Source organism: Tympanuchus pallidicinctus, unplaced genomic scaffold (assembly GCF_026119805.1).
Source record: "Tympanuchus pallidicinctus isolate F22 unplaced genomic scaffold, pur_lepc_1.0 scaffold2, whole genome shotgun sequence".
Classification (NCBI taxonomy): Eukaryota; Metazoa; Chordata; class Aves; order Galliformes; family Phasianidae; genus Tympanuchus; species Tympanuchus pallidicinctus.
This window is the reverse complement of record NW_026294721.1, coordinates 11,247,216-11,272,476: the sequence shown is the minus strand read 5'-3', so window position 1 is coordinate 11,272,476 and position 25,261 is coordinate 11,247,216. Positions and strand designations below refer to the sequence as shown.

Here is a 25,261-nt window from a genome sequence, read left to right as displayed (position 1 = left end):
GTTTTTATTATAGAGAGACTATCATCTTTCCATAATGTTGACCACCCAGGCAGTTTACATCTTTCCTATTTCTCTGAAGTCAGGGGGAATTTGATATGCCTGTAAACCACTTAATTATCCCCAGACCCATTCCCAGGGAAAAAAAGAACAGAAAAAAAAGACTACTTTGGCTCCTTCTTTTGGGAAGAAAGAAGTAGAATCTGAAGTCTGAGCCCACATCAGTCCACCCATTCTAGAACACGGACATCAGCTTGCTTATACCTTTTCACACAGCTGAGCCTGAAGAAGTTCCACTCTATTTTCCAAGTTGTGAAACTGATTTTGTAATGCAGTCTGGTCCCTGAGCTGGGCTTTCAAGGTCAGTATTTGCTGCTGTAATCTCTTATTGGATATTTTATTTTCCTCCATTTCCTGGGCATTTTTCATGGTGTACATCGGCTAGAGAGCAAACACAGAATTTCAGATTAGATGTAGAAAATAAAATATTTTGAATCATGCTTTTGAGCAACGTATCTACATTTTAACTCAATTTTTTTAAGCTAATACAAAATGTATGATTTCAAATCTTTATGAACATAGGAGAACTAGTATCTTGCAAAAATCTTAGAATTAATTACGAGAAAGGAGTTCTTGATTCCCTCTGAAAATAGGTATAGAACTGGGATTTCACAAAGTTCCTTCAAGGTAAGTATTGTATTATAATCATTTCATACATGGGGAAACTGGGGCACAGAGAGATTAAGTGACTAACCTAAGGTCACACAGTTAGTGAGGACAGAATTCAAAAGTCCCCAGTCTCCTGCTCTAACTGCTATATAATACACCCCTTGGTTTGCACATGTGTTCTTCTCAGAGAGTAAATGGCATGTTTTCAGTTATCTTTTATTTTGGAAGATAATTAATAAAACTAATTTGATTTTAAGTGCACATTTAAAAAAATTAAAAATAAACTATTGCTTTCAAATGATAATGGTACAGAACAAGGGGAAGGAAGAGCTTCTGAATTTAATTCCTCCTCCCCCACTCTCAATAGTCTCCATTTCTTTATTTATTTTTTCAGTTTCATGCAGTTAGATTGAACACATTGGACAGTGCTTTAGATCTGTGATCAGCATCATGAGGACAGTTCCAGAAATTATATTATCAGATTAAACAGTCTGAGAATGATGAAGATCTGAGAGTAAAGACAGTTTTGTGAATAATGCCTGTGCTATTGTGAATTTACATTTAAAAATATTGAGTTGATACAACTGTTCAAGTCTTCATGTAATGTCACATACGCAAGTCTAAAGAGATTGAGCATTTCTGAGATTATGCTAAGAATCCTAGGCAGATCTGTAATAAGACCATAAACTTTCTTACAAAACACTCACACAGGAAGATGGTTTGATTTTCATGGATGTTAACAACAAAGCAGCTGAAAGAAGAGCTAATGTTCAGCTATTGTGCACAGCAGTGCAGTAATTTTCCCTGGCTTAGTGACCATCTTTCCAACTTGGACGCCTTTGGTGACTACAAGATACCAAAGGTACCATTCCAAAGAATACAGAAAACTGAAGAGAGATCACATCATTCTGTCTGCAACTCATTATTTCAGCAGGCAAAACCACAAATACGGTATTTTCATACTCTTCCTAATCAAGTGAGTTTTCCATGTGCAGCATTCTAGTCATTTGCACTTGCTTTTTATCAAATTCTTGGCTCCCCCTTGTGTTAGGAGAATAGAACCAGAGAGACTGTTGGACAAATCAAGGTTGATTAGATCAAGTTTTTTTTCATCTTCTCTCCTACAGAAAAAAAGCATGTTAAATCAGAAATGGAAACACTCTCTGACTGAAGATGCTTAACAGAAAAAGAAGTGGTAAAAAAAATGCTTGAAGGTTGAAGGCAGAGAAGGTTTACCTCCTTCCTTCTGCATTTTGCTGTCACACTGGCAGTTTTCTTTATTTTCAAAAGCACAAATGAGCACACAAAAATGATGTAAGGTTATGACGTCCCAGTTTACAGTAACTGCTGTTCAAGCTCCAAAACGGTCACAAATGCAGAAACTGGGAAATAACTGAAGAATGACTAAGCCCCAATCTTAACTTAATCTAAACTTAAGTGGTATGCACGTCATCCAAAAATCTTGTGTTCTTTTCCAAAGCTGCAAGTAATATTCTGCTTCTTTCCTGCTCACCCACATAGTTCTCCCAACTACTACTATAGTACAGTTCAGAAAGACACAAGAGCAGCCTAGAAAATTTTCCCAAATAAACTTATGCTAAATGATGCTTTCTCTGTTAGCAACACCAATCAAACAAGAAATCCCAGCAGTAACTTTGAGATATAATACCTGCACAGAAAAGCTTAGATCATTAAGGATTTCACACAAACAGATTGATGTTTATTTAAAAGTTTATTTTAAAAGAAAGTGAAAAAAAAGTTTTAATATTTCTTAAAATATGTCTAATTTCTATCTATATCAATATTTGCTTAATTTTATCAATAAGATCTACATCCTTTGGTGAAGATATAATGGACTTAAGTCATACAGATAATTAGTTGATCCATCAGATAGCGTATCTGAAGGATAAACTCATCTCTCTGATATACATTTGCTACAACTTTGACCCTAGAATGAGATATGTAAGTATTTAAAAAATTTATATTAATCCCACAACAAAGATTTAAACTAGACAAAGAAGTAAGAGGCAAGTCAAACAACACTGCAAACCTTCCACTATGGGCAATCTCATTAATTCATCTGAAAATCCATTTGTCAGAGAATTATTCTGGCTAGATAGGGAAAGTTCTAAAAAAAAAATAGAGCTGTCTAAAATGCCCATGCAGAACCGAAACACTGGATTATCCAGTAAGAGAGATGGTTAGCCCAGCATAATATCTCATTACTTTCAAGTTTACATCTGCATTGGCTGTAAGTCTGCATCAAATCTATTGCCAATAACATTAATAGATGTCTCAACACCTGTACAAAGGAATATGGCTTTTCTTCATTGCATTTACATACGTACCGTTAATTTGCAGTGGTGCTTTCCAAGAGTTTTGTCTTCAGCTTCTTGTTTAAGACAGTCTAATTCTGAGAGAACATGTGTTAAATAAGTCTTGATTTCTTCATATCTGGTTTCAGCAAAGCCAAGTTCCCTGTACCATTTCTGAGCCTAATAGTAACGTTAAAAAGCAAAATTACTGAGTGAGGTTAGTTTAGCAGAGATACTGTTTCTCAGCGTTGGCTTACAAACATGGACTTGAACATAATCTCCAAGTTTTAAATTGCTAGAGCTATGATGAGATTAAATTTTTAGGCTGATTTCTAAATTTGAAGTTACCTTGAATGCTCTGAATGAAGCTTAAAATAAAACAGTCTGAAAGCCACCAGAGCAAAAAGGAGAATAAGTGGCAAAAAAAAAAAAAAATCCTCAAAAATGTCAAAATGAAAAATGTAGCGGAGGAAATAAAAACCTGTACATTTATGTTTATATTACTTCTGAGATTCATTTTCCCTACTTCCACATTAACTGCCATTTTGAAACAAACACATTCAGTAGATCATTGACCGCACGATTCTTTCTTCATTATTTCTTCCTTCTGAAATCAAAGGTTTCACATTCTTTTAAGTTAACAAAATAAGTTGTTGTAACACCCAAAGGATTAGAAGGGACTAAATTAATCAGACATTTTAAAATAAGTAAAAATCAAACGATACATTTACACATAAACTCCAAGGGACTGGAGTCTGTCCCTCCATCACTCAATCCCAATCCATCCCTGTACTGCAGTTGCCTCATTTTAATTCAGGGAGGTTTTACACAGTGGTTGCCAAAGGACTGCCATCTCATACATCCACAGTGTGTAACCATACTACTTCTTTACACACCCAGAATAACATTTGTGATTGTTGATGTTTTTCCACAGACAGTCTGCATGATGCTTGTTACTCGGTGAAACAGCCCCGTAAATTCAAGCATGCCATAACAGGACATGGAGATTGTGAAATAAAAATAGGAATATTAAAGCTAAAGTGTTAGGAAAGGCACAACACAGAAAAAGCTTAGCTTTCTCTGTTGCTATTAAAACCACAGATTTGCTGTACAGAGGCACAGAACTAGCTCTCCATTCAAAGAATTTCCATGGAGATGGTTATTATTACATACATGTCAAGAGATGAGGAAGTGCACATACTTTGCACTATCACTTGGTATAGCAAAACCACTTGGCAGAGTCAGATTTTACACCCCTTCTTCTCTTGTTCAAAAATTACTCTGAATTCAGATTCACCACTATCCTCAGGCGAGGATACTTCTTACTCTTCATTCCCAATGAGGGGGAGAGAGGCCAGAGCTGGCTACAGCAGATATTTTTTTTGGAGTGTCTTTATTAAGCCCTAAGTTTCTGTTGAAGCATGCTGAAGGACAGCAGCTTCACCCAAAATTCTGTCCAAAAAAACAAACAAACACAAAAAAATCTATGCAATTCATCTCTTAGCTAAAAGATCTTGGTTCTGCAAATCAGAGACTTCCCATTTAGTAAAAACATTAAGCACTGGCAGAAAAAAAGCAGCCACGTAAGAAAACAAAGAAGAAAACAAATTTGCTCTTCAGAACTGCATCAAAGACAAGCTTACCTCTTTTTTTGATTTTTCTAATTCTTTTTGCTGTGCTTTTAATTCCTCTTTTGACCTTTCCACTTGCTCTTTCATCGCACTGTAGCTTTCAGATCTCCTGCCCTGGAACAAGTGGAGAAACAGAAAGACGTGACTCTTCCCACCTATACACAAGTGTTTACATATATTTTAGTGAAAAATATAGTTTTCTTTTATCTGAATTACAACAAATACTTGCATAAAATCAGAATAGTAGAGATAAATCTTTCCCTGTTGATTATTCTCAACTGAAGCAATAATTCAGCTATTACAAGAACATTGTAATTTCCATAGAATTTCACTGTAAGATTCACAATTGCAGAAGAAAAATACAGATGAGAAACTGAATATAATTAAAGATCTTGTCTCTGAGTATACATTTCACAAAAACCAGAACAGATAAAAAAATAAACCCTATCAGAATAAAAGTTAGTAAATGAACATGTTCGTATTTCTTCCTTTCTTTCTATCCTGCTTGATAACTTTCATTATTTTTAATATTTACCTCTTTGCTGTAAAAATAGCCGGACGGGTCTCTTCTATCTTCTTCAGTCTGAGTTACACCACATGCTGTTTCAACTTTCCTTGGCCTAGCACCATAATGTTGAGTTTTATTTTCTTCTTTTATTTTTACTATATTTTCCTTTGTTCCCAAACTTTTTTCTTTCCTCAGATCTTCATAGGAGAAACCCAAAGAATACATCAATTCTTTCAATTTGTTGTTTTCTAAAACGAAGTCAGCATTTGCTTTCTGAAACTCACCAAGTTGTTCTGCATTTTCTTTTTTAATTTGGTCTATAGCTCTTTTTAGGACACATTTTTCCTCCTGTAAGTCAGAAATAGTCTGATAACAGCTAGTTTTGCACTCCTGAAGTTCTGAGACCAAGGCCCGGTATTTATCCTGTTCACATTTTATTTCTGCCAAACTTCCCAATAAATTTTCTTTTTCACCTTCTAAAAGAGATATTCTTTTTAAGTTTCCCTCTCTCTCTTGCATTAATTCATTATACTTTGCTATATAGTTTTCCTTGTCTTGTAATAATTTAGCTATTTCTTTGAAGCATTGTCTTCTTTCTTCTTTCAGGTCAGAAAGTAGCTGAAAATATCCAATTTTCTTTCCATCTAGAGGTAAAACACTCTTAGGAAGTTTATTTAATTCAATTGTTAATGAGTCTTTCCCCAAATTCCTACTTTTCTCATCAATGTAAGAGAGATTCTTAGAGATGGTTTTAGCAAAAACTGTTCCTGGACTCTTGGTATTTCCTTCTGACACATTATAACATTTACCAACAATTTCATTCTCATTGAGTAAATTTTGAAAAGAAACATTGTTATCATCATCAACTTCTAAAGCGTACTGAAAATATGCATTCATGTCCTCTTCCAGTGCACACATCTTCTGAACACATCTCTCGTTCTCCTCTTGTAATACACAGACCTTTTTAAAGTAGTTTTCATTCTCTTGCATCAGTAGAAATATCTTCTGGGAACACATTGCCACTAATTTTTCCAATTCATATGTTTTCATATTACGCTCATGAACCGCTGCTGGTGGTGACAGGTGGCAGAAATATTCAGAAAAATTGTTCTCTGGCACGAAGTGTTTGCTTAAGCGCATGGGCCTCTTCCGCATAGGAGACAATAAGTTTAGTGGATAACCCTCTTCCTCTGACCAAGAGCATTTCTGAGAGTATGTACACCGCATGTCTTCAGCAGCAATTTCCTGACGTGAGAAATACTTCTCATTTGATTCATGTAGTTTCAGGGACTGGACTTTTTTTCCTTTCAGTCCAGTATTTCTTGAAGGGTTTATTTGGTGAGTTGCTTTCTGAGATTTCTTCTCTTCCTCTCCCATTTTTATCATGTCTCCATCTTTGCACACCCTCAACACATCAGATATGCACATTTCTGAGAGTCTTCCTTGTTTCTCCACTTGTTCAGGACTCTCTCTGAAATGCAACTGAAAGTCTTCCACATCAACAGATATTTTGTGGACACCTTGTGGAGTACCTCGTTCGCCTTTGACTTCAATTCCTTGATTCTCAGGCTTTGTCAAACCTCTCTTATTTAAAACATTAGAATTTTCCCCAAAAACAGAGGTTACCTGTTGCACTTGGGATTTCTCAGTCTGTATTTCTTCTCCTTTAATTCTCGATCTAAAGATTTTTTGGTGATATTTTCTATCACAAACACTTTTATCTGAACTTTTATTCTTACTTATGCTTTTTGGTAGAATTATTTCCTTTTGCTGATGTTTTTCCACTCTGTATTTTTGAAGAGAGGATGCAAAATTTTCCGTCACAGAGCATGGAATAGTTCCGCAAAGAGCTGTAAGAGCTTTATCAGAAAAACCTTCTTCTGTAACAACACACAGACCATCCAAGCAAAGACTGGTATTTGCCCCACTGAAATCCAAACTCCTCACTTTCTTCACTGTTGTGACAGCCTCTACCCTGTAGCTTTCTGGATTTAAGAAGATAATGTTGGGTTTGCTTCTCATCAAATCTTCAACCACAGAAACAGGGAACATTTTTGCTGGTAGAAGTATAGCTTGTTCTTTCACAAAAGAAAAGTATTCTTCATCTTTGTTTCCTTTGCTTGTTTCACCATTAGTTACTTTTTCAGAGCAAGGTGGAAGCAGGCTTGCGGCAGAATAGCTTGGGGTACATCTAAACAAATTGAAACTGTCTTCTGAAGCACCTGTAGTTTTTGTTCCTAGGGTGACCTGATAATTGCAAAGGAGATATGTTTCAAACTGAAAAATATAAACCAATGGAAATAATATTTGATTATGGACAAATGAGAAAAATATTGCCACATTAATTTTTCAAATAATTTAAAGATTTGAAATAGAATAAAGGTAAAATAAGAAGGTACAAATAGTCAATCATTTTCTTAGAGCACATTATTCACCTTGAATAACAACTTAACTAGATAGGATTTCAAATGTTTTTATGTTTGTCTTTAATTACACTAACTCTTCTTAACTCAAAATTCACAGATTCACTGTGCCCGCAAAGATGAGAATAGCAGGAACTTCTAACCAGTTTGATTTGAGCTAAACTGAGTTCTTCAGCAGCATCTGCAAGGATGTTGGAATTGTGCTCTGAAACAGGCAGCAGTTCTTCTCGTAGCCTTTCTGTCTGTTTAGGCCCATCACAGCTGTATCCTGGTGTTTCTGTTATGATAAAGCACAAGGTAAGTGTAATGGTATTCACAGGCAGTTACATGAAAAACAAACCCCCCATATTTCCGACCAGACGATTTGAATGGAAAGCATTTTGGTAAGAATATGCTCCAAACTACCTTCTCTAGCAGAAGGGCATACCATGAGTGATACAGAGACAAGGATGACATTACGCAAGAAAACATATTTCATAACACAAGTATTAAGCTCTAAATTAAGGTATATTTGGAGATTGTTCCCCCACCTTAAAGCCTTTAAAAATGAAACAAACATCTCATTACATTGAGTAGAGGAAAACTACTAACATAGTAGTCCATATATGTCCATATGTGTTAAACATAAAGGTTAAACGTAAGGGTTAAAATATTTGGTGTAGTCTGTACTTGCATAAACTGAAATTCATCATAAAGCCCACATTAATTTTAGTCAGAAAATTAACTAGATACAATTTGCCAAGATCAGAGCTTTTATGTAATGTTTAGTCTAAAAAATAAATCTGACAGCTGCACAGTGTTCCCAAACACTACATTTCAGTCTAAACTTGAAAAGTATCGCCTAACTTCTCAGCCTCTTGGCAGCTGCAGGATTTATTGAGAAAGCTCACATCTAAATCCTCACATCATACAAGTGAATAATTATTCTTCCACATTCTTAAGATACTATTTCCTGATGAGAAGGCTTTTGGAACAATTTTACCTTCTAAGTCAAGCACACCACAAGAAAGAAGTAATCTTCACTTTTGCTGCACAGAAATGAAATAAAAAAGTGCAGCTCATTTTCATACCATACTCCATGGCATGCAGCAGCACAAATGAAGTTTGAGCAGCTCTGCTTCTCTGTTGATCTGAAATTGCTCCCCTTTTCTTGTTTCGAACATCTTGCTGGTGTAGGTCTCTGTTCTTAATGAGAAAAGGGGGAAGAAATAAAAACCAGATTATAAATACACCATTCCTGATATGAAGGCACACAAGCACACAACTTTTCTTTGCTATTTTCTATTAACATTCAATAGACCAATTATTTCATCATAATTGCTACTATTCTATATACTTTTCTCATTCCAACATTTTCTAGTAAATGTCATGCTTGTTAGATTTTACCCTCATATCTCCTTGAGACTCTATAGCTACTTGAGGAAGAATATCTCAGCAGTAAGTATGCACAATATGTTGGAGCACAGAACACTAGCAAGGCAGAATCTAATCGATACGTTGTCCATTAACAAAGGGAAAGAGACTAACAGTTCTATGCCCTGCACTGTGCAGGCTATGAAGATAAATGTTTCTATATTGGAATAGCTCTTTAGAAAAGATAGAATAGTTGTTTGGAAAAAAAATTGTCTTCAGTCAGTAATTTAATTATAAAATTCAGATTCTCTTCTCAAAATCTATCTTCAGTATCAGATTGAATTTGGGTGCAAGGACAATTTCTGGTGCAAAGCAGATACCCTTAATGTCTGATACACTGCAGATCATGTTTCACATGTGCCATGCTTATTCTTAGTGAATAATCCGATTTGATTTCCTTGACAAAAAACATAATTGAGACTGTAGCCAAAGCAGCAACAGAACAGAAACCAAGACAACAGAGTCATTTTTGTCTTCCCACAGTGTTTTGCATCAAATGCCAGCTGAAAAAAAAACCTCAGCAGATCAGGACTGAGCTGCAGCTTTATAGTTACACGCAGATGGAAAAAGCAGCAACTTCAAAATGGGTCTGCAAATGCCACTTGGTTTTCCTCTCAATAATCAATGAGCATAATTTTGATTTCAACCCAAGCCATATCCTGCGTTATTGTGCCCTCTTATGTCTTGTCTGGGTGGCATGATTTGTGTGGAAACCACAATAATTCCAGATTTCTTCCATCTTTTTCTCAGTGATAATGAAGCTTATGTTAATTCCTTGGAAAACACTCATTCTTTTCATGCAAGTTTGCCTCTATTTCTTCCCAAATATATATTCTTTAGCAATATGGGGGTTCTAGCAGAAGACTGTTATTTAAAATAATGAAAAAGACACAATGCTTGGATGCCTGGAACACCACAAAAATCAAACCTCCAACTCTCATCTGAGAGCTGTAGAGAAGTGTATGGCTCGGTGTTTCTTAACATTCCTTCACTAAGATCTTGAATAGACCTCTAATGTGAATATCCAGAAATTTTCTGATAAATAAAGACATTGGTACATGGCACTAGCTACTTTTTTGGGCATTTTTCATTCAGGCATAAGCTGCAGTTGGAACACAGACAAAAAAACAGACAAGATTCTGGAAATTAAATTTTCTTATGAGATTTATGTGACTGTACTCCTCCATGAGATTCAGTTCACATCCATGGTACCAGATCAAAACACCTAATTGAGTTAAATATTAGTGCATATACAATATACAATAATGATCAGGGAATAATTTTCAAGTATTGTTGATGAGCTTGTCATTTGATACAATATTTACTGAGGAATCTCAGATGTTTTGTATTTCATATGGGTTCTGATAAGCCTGTCTTCATAAAACACATTTTTCCTAGCTGCAGAATGGACATATGACCCTACTCACTCTTTCAGTGAAAAATGATGTATCAGAAACGTTCCAGAAAAAAAGCAGCATGAAACTTTCTCTTGTTATGCATATAACTCCTAATTTTTAAAGCTGGTGATGGAGTATGATGAGCTTAAATAGGATTTCTTTTAATGTAACTATTTTGGCTTGAATACTGCAAGACCAGTGTAATGAGATTTGGAAATTTTATTAACAACAACTAAAATGAATCTGAGTCTAAGGCAAAAAAAAATATACCTCTTCAGTTTTACTATACAACACCAGAGGTCTCCCTCATCCCTTTAGAACAGAAATCGAATTTTTTTTCCAGACTGTTTGAGAGCAAAATTTTCTACTGGAAAAATCCAGGTGAATCTGTAATAGTACTGAAAGCAAAGGAAAATGCAGTGCACAAGGCTTGATGCTGTGTAACACAACAAGGAACAAGGGTTTTTGTGCATCAGAACAAAATACACTGGCTTAATATATACTTTGGCATGCTTGTGTATACCATAGACTACCTAAATTCCTAACACAACACAGCCATACATTAATAGTTGGAAAAGAAATGGTTAGAAAGCTTGGTGAAGGAAAAAAACCTTTTCACCATAGTACAGAATGGAATGATGGAGACATGGCCCCGTTTCTCAAAGACATTCTGCATTAGTCTTGGGCAATTGGTCATCTTGCCCTCACACCTCCAATTCAATATTTACTTTTTCCCTTTCTCAGATTTTTGAAAGTAATTCTTCACTACTTATTTTCTGGCTCTGAAAGCCACCATCCCCCCTGGTTTTAGCTGGGCAGTTCCCTCACAGTGCACTCGGTTGTGGTACCTGTGTACAACTCAGTGCAACTCGTTCTAAATACATCTTAAGATAGGGACATTTTCAAACCTTCATTCTTCAGTGAACTCACTAGGGAAAGCACCTGTAGCAATGGTTCAGACTTATAAAAACAAGTACAGTTGCAAGTCCTTCTGCCAACCCAGGAGAAAAGGAGCTAAGGAGAAAACATATCTTCTAAGCTATCCTCAGAGTTCATGCATGCTGCCAGTTCCAGAAGGATCTTAACATTCTTCGTCTCACTTGATTGTGACTGAAGAGTTAGAAATGGAACCAAATCACTATGTCTGTAAAGATGCATTCAAATACCAGGTTAAAAACTTCATCTTGATTTCTTTTTAAACTTTTAAGCAGACAGTCCTCTCTACCTTCTCCCAGTTCTGAAAGTACTCACAGTATGTTTGTTCTCCTACACTAAAGAGGTTTTGTTTGTGTTTGTTACCTCCAGATAACTGCACATAATATCAGGAGAGTTTTAAGAATATCAGGTCACAATCTGAATGGGTAGCCGAGCATGAGGCTGAACTGATTTCACTTTATTTAACAAGTCCTCAGAATAAAAATACCACCTATCCCAGTGCATAAATAATAAAACCTTGTTTGTGTCTTCTCCATGAAACTATTCACTGTCAGCAAAATGAATTGGCAGAAGCTGAATGTCATATTGCAGCATATTAGAGCTTTCCCAGGCATTGCTGGAGTGAACTGCTTGAAGCAAAGAAATCCTATTCAATGTATTCAGAGCACATCACAATGCTGGGGAGCTGCAAAGCACTGAATATCTCAACTCACAGACTTGAATATAGTATCTATCTCCTCTTGTGCTCCATTATCCAGAAAATCTCATGAGCAAGATATTTTTCTCAGCTGTGCTTTTTTCCTTCAGCAGTCAGGCATGAATAAGATGTGAATACTCACCCAACCATGCATGCACTCTTCATCTGGATGGTGTCCATGAGACAGATGCCTCAGAAGTTCTTCTGGGTTCTACTTTTGATGCCAACAAAGACCTTTTGCCTTAGGCACATCACTTGAAAACTTAAGGAAACAAGGTTTGTGAAGTGCCTTCAATATACACCTAATAAAAGCAGTGATGCACTGAAACACCAGCTGCTAGTTCCAATTGGTGTGAATTAGACACTGAAATTTCAATACATCAACAGAAATAAAGGAAACAAATACAGGAAGGAAAAAGCCTCAGGGTTACATCTCCTCTGCATACCTAATGAAAAGTATAAAAGGTATCTGGGGTGATATAAAGATGAAACTTTATTGTATTTTGCTTTACTTTTACTTACCAGGTCAGCACTGTTGTCTGCATTTTCTGGTCTTGTAAGCTGTGAGTCCTTTTCTTCTTTCTTTTTTAACCTCACCCTAGCTTGATATTTTAAAGACTTGTTTTCATTCAGAAGCTTGTTCACTTGTTCCTGTAGTTTGATTTCAGATAGTTTCAGATTATAGACATGATGACAAGATTCTTCCAATTTTCTCCTGAGAAAGTCTTCAGTGTCCTGGGAGCACTGAAGCTGAGCCAGCAGGTCTGCTCTTTCTCTTCTGTTGTCCTCCTCTTTATCCCTTAAGAACTTCAGATTTTTCTGAAATGACTCAAAGTGGCTTTTCATGTCATGCTCCACATTTCCAATGGAGTTTTTCAATTCTGTGAGTTGCATATTAGAAGGTTTACAGCTCTGCAGGCCTTTGGATGCTGATTCCAGCTTCTTCTGGAGACCCTGTGCCATTCCCTCTCCTAACTCAGAGGTCAAAAGAGCAGTATGGGCACTGAGATCTAGCACTTGTTTTTCCAGTCTAAACACCTCACCCTGTAGGTAACATTCCCTTTTTCTCAGCACTGCTGTCTGTTGCTTCTGCCTTTGTTTGTAGTGCTCAAAGTACTCAGATTGGCTTTTTAGTTCATTTTCTTTTGTCTTCAGCTGCTCTAGAAGCCAATGCAATTTCTCCTTTTGTTTCTTCTCTGACTTCTCTTGGTTTTCAACCTAAAATTTTAGTGATTTGTACAGTTAACAACTTCATATCAAATCTAATCTTCTCTTATCTTTTTTTCTTAATTTTGCAATATTTTTACCCCTTTTTTCCCCTGAAAACTCAGGGGAAATATAGGAAATAGGAAGAAAACATAACAAGAAAAACACCTCAAATCAAAAACTACCCACTTTTTTTTTGCATGTTCTACAAGAACTGTTAAATAAAAAGCAATTTTGAACTGAAATGCATACAACCAGCTCTGAACAACACAGTAACATATCCCATACACTGATACTGGTATGACACTGAGATGTTACAGACAGAGAGGTCATGGTTCTATTGAATAAAAGAGAACACACACTTTTATAAGAAACAAAGTTTTTGCCCTTTGCCCTTCCCCATACCTGTCATCTGTCAAATCCTTTTATGAGCCCATGGTAAAAGAAGAAAGGAACAGATGCCTTTTGAATCAGTTTCAGAAAGACTTTAGTATTTTGGTTTGCATCAAACTGTGCTTGAACACAGAGACACAGAAAGGTGAAAAAGGTCAATGGAAGGCGGAGAATGCTTTCGTGATTCACATGCTGCCCTTGTTTAGAGCCACCAGTATCACACTGTCATTATGACAACATTTAAGTAAGACTGGGGCATTGAGACATTGCTGTATTCCCTGAAGCTGAGCAGCTGAATTTTGTACAGAAAACAGGCTGTTATGGTTGCATTGTGCTGCTGTGTAATGGATGGTGGGGATTAAAAATGATTTAATGTGGGGCCAGAAGAATAAAGCCTAATTCATGGAAAAAGAATGTGTTGACTTGGGAGCAGGTATCCCAAAGTTCAATGGCTCAAATGGCAGCAGTAACAGTTGTTTGTTTGTTTGTTTTTGACAGTGCTGTCAAAGCAATTAGAGAAATAGAAAGTGAGGCACAGAGAGAAAATAATTCTTCTGATTCCCCTGGTTTTACAAAAAAAAAAAAAAAAAAAAAAAAAAAAAAGAAAGCCTGAAATGATGTATTGTGTGAAAACAGGTCACTGGAGAGGAGACTGACTTATAAACTACTGCCTTAAAGAGAACTTGAACTAGGTCATTTGAAACAATATCCTCCTTACCAAGCTCAGCAGCTCTTCCCAAACTTCTCGCAGTTTCCCTTTAACACGCACATTTGCATTTTCAAAATGGTGCACTTTCATGTTTAGTTGATCAATCGTTACAAGAAGTGTTTTGTGTGACAGCTCCAGCTCTTTCATCCTGTTATATTGAAAATGAAGATCTTTGCTGAGTAAATGGTGTAGTCCAGATGGATAAGCTGTCATCATCAATATATTGACGATGGGGCAGAATGGCGAGGCCAGACTCTTTTCAGTGGTGAGTGGAGACAGGACAAGGGGAAACGGCTGGAAACTGCAGCATAGGAAGTTCTGCACAAATGTGTGCAAGAACTTCTTTACAGTGAGGTGACGGAGCACTGGAACAGGCTGCCCAGGGAGGTGGTGGAGTCTCCTTCTCTGGAGATGTTCAAGACCTGCCTGGATGCCGACCTGTGCGACCTGCTGTAGGGAACCTGCTTTGGCAGGGGGGTTGGACTCGATGATCTCTGGAGGTCCCTTCCAACCCCTACAATTCTGTGATTCTGTGATTCTGTGATATCAATTTATTTTTATTTTCCCATTTTTCTCTCAGCAATAAGATAGCTTTTTTGATTGCTACAAATAAACATCATCAAAAAGAGTCTACTGGGGTTTTTTCTCTGGAGACTGTCAAAGATGTTAAAGATAATGTTGGTGTTCATTCTTTCTTGGCACGTTTAGCATGAAAACCATAAATAATCACATTAATGGAGATAATGTTGACTGAAGTTTTCTGTGTTATGCAAAGTAAACACCATAAAGATAACCACAGCTCTAGTCTCTACATCTATCCAGTCACTGGGTTTTGCTAGATTCATGGCTAGGAAATTTGGATTTTATTATCCATTTAACTCTCTGGCTTTGTTAAGAATAGTGCAATTGCAAGGCACCACTTGATCTTATTCTAGTCAACTACATAATTAATGCTTATTTAGCTACAGCAATGATTAGCATTAACATACTAAGCTACACACATCTATTTGAAACTGTAATTTTTTTATATAGCACAAAACTTTAAATTTAAATATAAGTGTATCTTTCTGCTCCAAAATTAACTTTTAAAACTTCTTAAAAGTGATATAATCTGCAAGCAGAATTTACACCTTAAGAATATTTAAGGATGAAGTATCCTGAAAAAGCTGTCTGGTTACAGAGTCTACATCAAGATACAAAACTGATTAAAATAATAGAAGCAAAAATTTGAATAGTGTATTTCTATTCTGAAAGCTACACAAAACATTCAGAAACTCATTTTATTAGCCATTCCAAAGATTCTTAGAGCTAATTTGCTAATTTTGCACATATTTCTTGATGTCTTCTACGTGCAAAAAAAAAAAAAAAAAAAGTTATTTACCTATTTCTTAGCACAGAATCTGACTCCATGTAGTCCTCTAAAGTGTGTTTCAGTTTTTGCTCCAATTTCTCCAGCTCTTTTATTCTGAGGTTCAAATTCTCTTGTCCAGCACTTCTTTCTTGCTCATCAGGTATGCTTGCATCTTCTAAATCCTGGGAAATCCAAGAACTATCGATGTTAACATTAAAATGCAGAACATCAAATCCTTCATCACTGAGCATTTTAATACAGTAACAAAATTCTTGTTCTCTAGCAGTTGAAGGGTCTGTGATGAAAATAATCATTTAAGTTCTCATGTACTGCAGTCTGAGTATGCAATAAGAGGCTAAGCCTCCCTAAAGATCAAATTAACAGTCCTCAGTTCTGAAAACATATATTATTTATAAGAGAGTCTTATTTCACTAACCTCAAAGTAATTCAGCATGTACAAAAGGAGTTGCAGATCTTTATAAAAAGTACAACTACATTAATTCAGGAAGGCATTAGGTATCAAACTTTTGAAATGGGGATTGTTTTGTACTAAATAGAGCAGCTGATAACATGGAGCACTTATATAACAAAGGATATTTTTTTGGAAAAATCTTTGATATTTTTATTATTTTAAGACAAAAGATTAATGCCTAAAAAGGAACCTTCAAACTTGAGCTTTCAAAGTCTGTTTATTTCCATTGCCTCCTTCAGCAACAGCTCTAAAAGTTCCTCAGTCCACAGTTCAGCTTCATTTACACGATCTGTTCTCAGTAAAGAACAATCCTAAAACTGATACCTGAGAAATGCCACAGCTTTCATTCTGTGAACCAATTTTTACTGATTTGAAATTGGACCTGTAATAGTAAGGAATATACTGGCATTTGAACTTCTCAACGAAATAATGCAATTAATTTTTTGTGTATGTTTTATTGCTTGCTTTCGTATTTTGTTTTTTTTTTTTCTTCCAAATGCTGCACTGAGGAAAAAAAAAAAAAAAGTACCATTTACTTTTGGCACTGAAGAGAAGAAAATAGCACCAAATTGGTGCAAAAAAGAATGAACAGCTTTATTATTGTCCACATTTTCATGTGAGTTATCCACATATGTGGCGAATTACAGAAAATGGTGTTATTTTGCTACTGTATTACTCTCTGGCTTTATGTCAGCTACATAAAGACTTAGACCTGAAAAGGTTCTGCCACTCCCCAGTCCTTTGAGAAACTATGATACCTAAAAGCTAGAAGCACAGATAGGAAAATAACGTGTAAATCCACATTGACAACAAAGTTCAAATCCCTATGTCATCTTCTCTTGACTTACCAGCCCAAGTCTCTCCTCAGAGACCATGGGACCTGTAAATACAAACACCTTTTTTCCCTGGCACGTGGAACAGTATCTTTGCTTTGAGCTCCTTGAACCACTATCAAATTCTGTGCAAAAATTATTTGTGAAATGAACAAATATCTTGCTCTCCTACAATGGGCAACCCCACGTACTACTACATAAGAAATTTAAAGTAATTATGGACACAACTGCTCTGCATGTTAACACGTTAACATCAGAAGCTAAATTAATACGATTTTCAGCTCTGCCCCAGGCTGCTATCCAACTCATGAGCTGTAGAAGGAAGATTTCTCAGACATACACTTTGCAGAAAGTAGCTACCAGATAAAAAAAGATAGATCAGGTGGGAATTAAATTCACACTTAATGTAGATATACAGATTTCTACTCACGTTGTATTTTGTTACTCTTAAGTGGGCTTTTATTCACTAGAATAAATATACTGAAAGTGAATACAGTAATTTCTACAGTTGATTTTTATCTTCACGATCCAGGAGGCCTCTATATTTCTTATGCTTTGTTCTGAAAAGTACTTAGTACTGCAGCATAAAACCAGAAATTTCTGATCTCAGAAATCAGAAACTTTTTGTTTTCCACTTTGCTCATATATCTGGGAGAGATGACTTAAAATCTGTCACAGAAAGTAAAAATCAGGTGTAGCATCTTTCATGGCCTGAGTACCTTAAGCCTCTTCTCATTTCTACGTTTGATATCAATGTGCAATGCATAGTAAGACTGAAATGATACACCCAGTTTTTCAGAAGCACAAACCTGTTACTTCAAGATAGGATAAAAGCATCGTAATGTCATATGGAAAATCTCACTCAAATCAGACAGGTTTTTTTTGTTTTAGGAACTTGTCACACAAATTACAATTCAATAAAACACATAAAAGTTAATAAAACCGATCATACCTTTTCTGCTTTGTAACAAGACCATCTCCTGTCCTTGCAGAGCACTTAATGTTGCAGTCACGTGTTGAGTGATCATTTGTCTATGCTTCCAGTTTAATTTCCAAATAAGAGAGGAGCAAAGCTATGTCTGGTAGAACAGCGCTTCTTCCCCAAGTCAATCCAATCTCTTCCCAATTTCTGTCGCATCACCAGTTTCTGTTTTGGTTATCCAAAGCTCTGATTACAACTGTTATGGTCTCTCTTCAGAATAAAGACAAAACTTTTCCTTTTGCAGTAAAGAGCTAATTTTTCCATATTCAGTTATTATAGTGCTAAAAAGTTTTAACTAAAATATGAAAAGTCTCTATTTGAAAACACATTTTGTGAATGCTTGTTCCTTTTTGAACCAAACATTGTGAGCAACAGAATCTTTCTCTAAAAAAACCTCTAAAGTTTCTAACTTTTTTTGTGCTTTGTGCCAGGAAACAGGATTTGTCAGACACTCAAATCATCCCCAGTTCATGACATCTGACTGAAATAATGTTGTCGAGTGCTCCAGCTACTTCAGCAGATAAATCATCTTGGCTGGTGATTTTTCATCTCTGATGAAAAAAATCATACTTCAGAGCCTAAAAGATTTGAGAGAGCTGGCTTCTTCTGAAGCTGCTTCTTGCTCCTCCAAAAGGGAGATATTCAGTTGCTAAGATAAATCTGTTCTTTATTTGTGTTGCCTTGATGGTTCCTTGCCTTATTTTTTTTTTAATTATAACTTTCACTTTATCCAATATATTACCATAACCATCTTATTCCGCTCTACTTTTGTGTTTGAGTTCAGCATATTCGTGGAAGCAGACCTGCCCCTCTGTCATTTTCAACACAGCCCTTTTTAAAATAAAGATTTTCCATACAATTCTGAGGAGAAAGTTGTCTTTAAATGTTGTGCTTTTAATAATATTGTCAACTTGCCTCTACATTCCAGAATAATCAAAATTACCTATTTCTTCACAATGTCCTTCCAGCCCTGAAAGAGCAAATTGGGTTTTTCTTTCAAGAAAAGAAAAACAACCTTCTTGAATTTTTCTTACGGTTCTCCATCTTAAACAACTGTTTTCAACTTTGATTTTTTTCAATCTGTGCTTCACAAGAAGTTTTTCTTGCAGTTCAGGTGGTTAATGTCCTTGACTGTGTATATCCAGCTCTGCTGGCTGCAATTGTGCCATTTTTTCTTCCTGGTCGCTAATGTCAACTTTCTTTTGTGAGGATAAAATTTTCCCAGATATTTCTCTGCAAATGCTTATCTGTTTAGCACATTCATCTATACACCCATATCTTCAAGTCTTTCTTTCTTCCTAAGAGATAACTGAGGACAACACACCATGCATTCTGTTTTCCTGACCTCTCAGTCCATCTCATGATCCTCCATTCTCCCAGGGCTATCTTCACAAATTATTTCTTAATTTTCTGGGAACGTTCAAAAATTCACTTCTGCCTTGCAGCTCTTACCCACTTCCAAGATCTTCTAGTCCAATCTAATACCCTGCCTTATCTCCAAACTCTACATCTTCTCCACTTGTGAATTTCCAACTTATGAATTGAATATGAATTTTGTCACTGCGGGGCTTCAAATCTCTCTTTGTTTTCAACGCAGAACAGTTTTTGGTTTTTTTTTCTCTTTTTTTTTTTTTTTGCTTTTTTTTTTTTAACCTGTCAGATATTTACTACAGAGAATTTATTGTCAAACACTTATCTTTTTAATATGGATACTAAAAAGGAGATTTTGTGTTACCTGCGTGAAATGCAAACGACATTTGTTGAAAGCATGCAGTATGGAGACAAAGATCTCAGTACTGTAAGAAAACTATTTGGTAGAGAACAGTTCACATAGCATCCAGTAATTGCACTTGGTTTTTTTTTCCAGTGTTTGATTGGTGTGTGAGTGTAAATTCTCTTTATACTTTTTTCAGTGTGTATGATGTGCTGGTCCCTATTTGATTATGAAATCATTCCAGCCTGAAGCTATAGATTTAAAAAAAACTCTAATTGTAAGTTCAAATATTTTGCAGCTTCAAGTATTATGCAAACACTTGTGAAAAAATGCACCAATTTAAAGCTGCTCAATAAATGTTTTCTATATTTTTGCATGTGGACTCAGCTGTTCACTCCATAGGTTCTTTTAATAACCTGGGTAATAAAAGAAAAAAAAAAAAAAAAGAGAAAAAAAATGTATTCTTAGCTTCAGATAGATAAAATTAACTTTGTAATAAATGTTGGCATTCACGCCCATCAAAAAGTCTTCCTAAAAGTTTAATGTTAGCTTAAAAATAACAAGAACAAAACTGCCATTAGCAAACAAACCAGTTTGACTAGCAATATGGAAGAATGTTTAAGAGTCTCACCAACAAGAAACCATAGTTAGATTTCTTAAAATGGTCTTTGCTGCGTTACGTTATTCAGGGATAGATTAACTGCTGGCAAAACAAATTAAAGGAAATTGTCTTCCACACTAGAGTTTTGATATGCCATGAACCCCTGGAAATCTGGAGTGGCTTTATGACTGCCCAGCCATGGTAAACGGCACATAATTCAGAACAGATTTCAAAGAAGGAAAAGATTTGAAAAACTGCAAAAGTGTCATAATTTTCAGTTTAAAAAAAAAAAAATCAGTGGTTTTAAACCACATCTTAATCCTCTGTCACTAAGGCTGTGAAAAGGAGCAGGAAATTTACATTGCTCCATGGAAGTAGGACTGATTTTATTCTAATCTCTCTTTCTTGTTCTGTGTGAAAGGTAAGCCACTGTAGCTATAGTGCTGCTACAGCTAAAGAAATTCTCTCTGTCCTTTGCACTGTGAATGGGGCAGTGGGAATTACAGTTATGTCTAAAAAAAGACAGATTTCTTAGTCTCATCCTTACTGTGTTCACAAGCACAAAGAAGGTCAGTCATACTTCTTCCCATCATCTCATAATAGAAAATTGAGTTATTTATTTTTAATTTACTTCGTGGCTTCAAGGCTTTTAAGAAAGTAAAATGAAACTTTTTTGTATAGTTACAGGACTTTTAGAAAATACAACTGAAAACCAAACACAGGACGGGAGACAGAATCTTACAGTAATAGTTGAACTTCAAGATTAAAATGTACCTGCTCTACAGAATTGAGAAGTACCCACTGCAGTTCAGACACTCAATATCTTAGAATGCAAAACCAATTCTTGTTGAAAAAAGAATGATTTTCTGCAGAAGGCTAGGAAGTTAATAGAAGGCATCAATTTGGATCTTACAAGGGACTCTTCCTGTATGTGCAAGCAAAACCAGTAAATGCTTTCCCAGGGTTTCAAAGCCTTACAAAGATGATTCTAAAAACATACCAAAATCCAAGAGCTAAAAATTGAGTACAAAACAATATAAAGAATACCAACCACATGTCTTGGCTCAGTTGTGTCATCAAGGCCACAGAATGAATGCTAGTGAAAAAAACAAAAAAAGGAACAAAAACTATAAAATAAGATCAAAAGAAAATGAGGAAAAAAGAAAAAGAAGAAGATGTAAGATATGTAACAAGAAATCCAGTGACATAATTTAACAGCAGTTAATTTACATTAATACTAATTGATTGGGCCTGAAAGATCGGTATACAAATTTGACTCTGAAAAGAGGAAAGAGGGTGCAAAATTCATTATCTTAGGATAGCTTTTGCAAACAGTAACATCTGTAGTTTATGTACAATTCAGAAAAATCAGGCTTAGCTCTGTGACTTAGTCAAGTACGTACTCATAATAACATGCCTGAAAGATTTCCTGCAAGAAAACTTACCCAGACATGGGTAAAAACCATATGCAACTTCAAGGCCAGAGACTCAGTTGTGAGAAAAGCTCAATATGTTTAAACAACTCTTGCTCCTCATGCACTGGCAGGTAGAATGAAACTGAGACTTAACATTATTGTTCTGATAGCCTCTGGAAACAGGACAGTTTGCTGAAGAATCTACAGGGTAAAAATACTGCCATTCTTATCTTCTCATTTGAAAGCATTTTACATTATACTTAAAAATTGAATAAATTCCTGAGGGAAAATAAAAATTCATACTAATGAAGAAGTAACTATAAGCAACGTGCTGCCCATAGCTCCAGCCAGTAACTGGGCTCCATTATCAAAACTGCCCTTCCTTCAAAAGAAAGAATTTCCCTCCCCAGGAAGTCATCGTGCTCAGTGTCAGTGTCATGTAAATGTCATTCTCCATTCACTTACATTTTAAGCCTTAAAAAGAGCAATGAAGTAGAAGTGTATCATTCATTGATTTCCTGACAATACAAATTTCTTTCAGGCATTCAAATTCTGAATGAGACTTCATTTCAAGAAAAAGCTGTAAAGGTAATATATATAGAAGGAAACCCTGCACTTATCTAGGAGTAGAAGATGAAACCTTGAGAGGTCTCCTGTCAATGTGACATTAAGAGAGAAAACATTAACAATTTTAACTCATTCCCAGCTTTCTGTTCAGATCGTGATTATAGTATTTCTTTTCCAATACTTTTCCCCAAACATTGCACATAAGAGCCAGCACAGATTATGCTAACTGCTATTTTCCAGTTTACCACAAGCTGTCTCACCTAGTATCTATGCTACAAACTGTAATGGTTTACATTTCGGTAGTAGTAACATTAAGAGATTTTATTTATTTTTTCACAGTTGTGAGATTTGCTAAGCATTACCCATGGAACAGGAGGAACATAGCCTCTTCTGTCAAATAAACAAATCATAATGCTGTTATTTGACTTAAACTACAGGAAAAAAATCCTCCTTGTTTTAGTCTAATGACTTCCCTACTTGACAGAGAAACCAAAACAGCAGATGATCATGAGTTTATGAGGGACAGAGCTTTGTTTATTGCAATAAGGACTTGAACTAAAATTTGATCTTTCTTGTATTAAAATAGATCTCTTAAGAGTAGGTTAAATCCTATTACCATCAGTGTAACTGGGAAAAATCAGTACGAGAAGGAAAATCATTGTTATTGACCAGGTTTACCTTTTCCTCAATTTCTTTGAGTTGCCTTTTTTGAAGTTCTATTTTATCTTCTAGTTCTCGAATCCTCTGGAACAAAAAAAAGTTAAATAGATCTTATAGTATCTACTTTGGAAAGCATATGAATCAAAAATATGTTAAATAGCTTAAACACAAGAATAAATACCCTTTATTAATGTAGTACTTCCTGCTCAGTTATACTAGTCGTGCAGATGGCAGGATTGTTCCACATTTCCATAAAACAGCATTTTAAACAAGCTGTGTCTTCATATCATCTTGTTTACTACCAGGTTGTCTAAACTCACCACTCATAAATCATACTTTTAAGATACATATAGAGATAAGGCCAGTTAGCACCAAAATTCCAAGAAGTACAACAAGACTGCTTTCTCTGTAACTGCCAGAAAGTTTTTTTTTTTTACTTATCTACAGAGTCAGCTTATGACACTGTTATATTTTAACACTCCACTTTCCTTTCCTGTAAAACATGACTATGCTTCTGAGATATTTCTGTTATACCAGAAAAAATAAGCATGCTTAGACTTTCATTTCACCACCAAGATGCCATTCTGACATTCAAACCCTTTATTATGCTGACCTTCTCCCACCAGCATCAGAGAGAATATCTCCACTACAGCTCTCTCTAACTTCAAGTACCCTACTTGTTCAAAGCATCTCCAAAAATATGATTGTTGTTGGGTCCACACATCTGAACTTATTTCTGCTCCCCTTTCCTTTCTGTAAGTTCCCTCTTTTTTTTTTTTCTTTTTTTTAATAATAAGTTTACTGGGCTTTTAGATTAAGAGGATGCATTTTATTAGTACGTTTAGTATATAGTAGACTTTATAAAGTTCATGAACTCTTTTTACAGGTAGAAATCTGGGATCTCCTACTAACAGCTTCTGGGAATGAAGGAGCAACTTTTTAAATTATCAGCTCTTTGGAATTAACTGCCTGACCTCTCCCTGGCCTATAAAAATTAAGGTTATTAGCAGTTCCTGAACTTTGAAAGGAAAATTATCTTACGGTCTAATTTCTGTGCACACGTTAATAAATTGAACATAAGAGCTGCTGCACCACTCCCAAGTTATTTTATTGTTATTTTATTATTTTATCCATTTGAACAGTATATCTTTCAGAAAAGCAACTAGTCAGTACTTATACATCAGTGAGATCAAATGAAGGTTTGACTCATTCATCTGCTTTCAACTCAAGGACTTCCAATGGTGGGAAATGCCTGACCCTCACAGCAACCCACAACATTCCTAGCAGCAGCAACTGATCCCAGTACTATTCAGCATTGCTTTAGGAACCACAACGCCTAGGGTTTAACCTTTTGAATCTAACCTGGAGATATCCCAAAAGATGAGGTACGTCCACCCCACAGCTCAGCATGCCCACAGCTGTTGCCATAAAAATATTGCAGGCAGGTTGCAAACAATAATCTTGATATTACTGCTGCTTTTTTAAAGAAAAGACTTTGTTTCAATGATTGTTTTGAACACTGTGCAGTTGGATTAAGTTAATCAAAACCCTCCCACCATAATGTGCCACATCACTCAGAGATTTCCCCAGATAATATAAATGCACAAACCAGATTGCCCTCACATGACATAAGTGCATGAAGCCTTGCTGACAATAACAAATGCCTGGTGCACAGCTGTATTAATTTCACTTTTCCTCTATTACCTTTGAACTGATTTAATACTTCATCTGCTCTCGGCTCACAGCATTTCTATCTCTCAAGCAATCGCTTTCATATACTGTATGTAGCAGGAATATTACAAACCTGTGAGAAGCCACAGGATATGAACCATGTAGATGTAATCATCTCTGAGTTCTCTGCTCTATCAGCTTACACTCATATTTCTCTCCCACTAATTTCAGTTCTGCTGATTCCTATTTACAACTGCATCCCAGACCTGAGTGATAGAATTCAACTCTGGGGGTGATGCCATGCTCTGTGATAAAATCAGACTGCAGGGAGTTGAGTGGAAAGAAGCAATAACTTTAAATGTTTTTTTCACCTTCAGGATTCATTGTGCAAGATGTTTTTTCAATGTGTGTGGAGAACTATCCTTCCGAAAAAATAAGAACACTAAACAACCCCAAACATCTGGGGTTTTTCTCACCTCAGGGTTTGGAGCAAGTTCTCTTTTATATAAGAACATTTTAATTAGACAGCATTTTTCAGATTTCTGTTAATTAAGTAAAAATCGAGATGTTATTATTCCCTCATGAATTTTTAATCTTTTCAGAAGATTACAGCTATTCAGTTATTCTCTCCAGTTATTTGGAATAGTTCTAAAAATGAAGGCTGAGTTTTCTGTTTTGCAGTTCTCACCTACAACCCATCG

General features: G+C 35.8%; 2 protein-coding genes across 8 annotated transcripts in view; both read right to left on the bottom strand.

The window, feature by feature from the left end:
* Nucleotides 1-19,527, bottom strand: part of CUNH4orf50 (chromosome unknown C4orf50 homolog) — a 73,933-nt gene extending 54,406 nt beyond the window's left edge. For 2 of the 4 annotated variants that reach the window (XR_008206507.1, XM_052682029.1), the window contains exons 1-10: nucleotides 17,903-19,527; nucleotides 15,676-15,827; nucleotides 14,304-14,442; nucleotides 12,509-13,204; nucleotides 8,614-8,728; nucleotides 7,687-7,820; nucleotides 5,148-7,367; nucleotides 4,625-4,726; nucleotides 3,015-3,161; nucleotides 262-438 (exon numbers count right to left, since the gene is read on the bottom strand). Coding sequence is in view for 2 of the 4 variants with exons in the window: in XM_052682029.1 (XP_052537989.1) it covers nucleotides 262-438; nucleotides 3,015-3,161; nucleotides 4,625-4,726; nucleotides 5,148-7,367; nucleotides 7,687-7,820; nucleotides 8,614-8,728; nucleotides 12,509-13,204; nucleotides 14,304-14,442; nucleotides 15,676-15,704 (3,759 nt within the window). In the remaining 2 variants the exon portion in view is untranslated. Of the gene's footprint in view, nucleotides 1-261; nucleotides 439-3,014; nucleotides 3,162-4,624; nucleotides 4,727-5,147; nucleotides 7,368-7,686; nucleotides 7,821-8,613; nucleotides 8,729-12,128; nucleotides 12,289-12,508; nucleotides 13,205-14,303; nucleotides 14,443-15,675; nucleotides 15,828-17,902 lie in introns of those variants that run through there. The other 2 variants (XM_052682030.1, XR_008206508.1) reach the window with 2 other exon arrangements.
* Nucleotides 19,528-19,914: 387 nt separating this feature from the next.
* The window catches only part of JAKMIP1 (janus kinase and microtubule interacting protein 1), a 124,906-nt gene continuing 119,559 nt past the window's right edge, over nucleotides 19,915-25,261 (bottom strand). For all 4 annotated transcript variants that reach the window (XM_052682031.1, XM_052682032.1, XM_052682033.1 and 1 more), the window contains 3 exons: nucleotides 22,908-22,973; nucleotides 21,299-21,343; nucleotides 19,915-20,062 (listed from right to left, as the gene is read on the bottom strand). In XM_052682031.1, coding sequence (XP_052537991.1) covers nucleotides 20,030-20,062; nucleotides 21,299-21,343; nucleotides 22,908-22,973 — 144 coding nt within the window. In that variant the 3' untranslated portion in view covers nucleotides 19,915-20,029. The remainder of the gene's footprint in view (nucleotides 20,063-21,298; nucleotides 21,344-22,907; nucleotides 22,974-25,261) is intronic.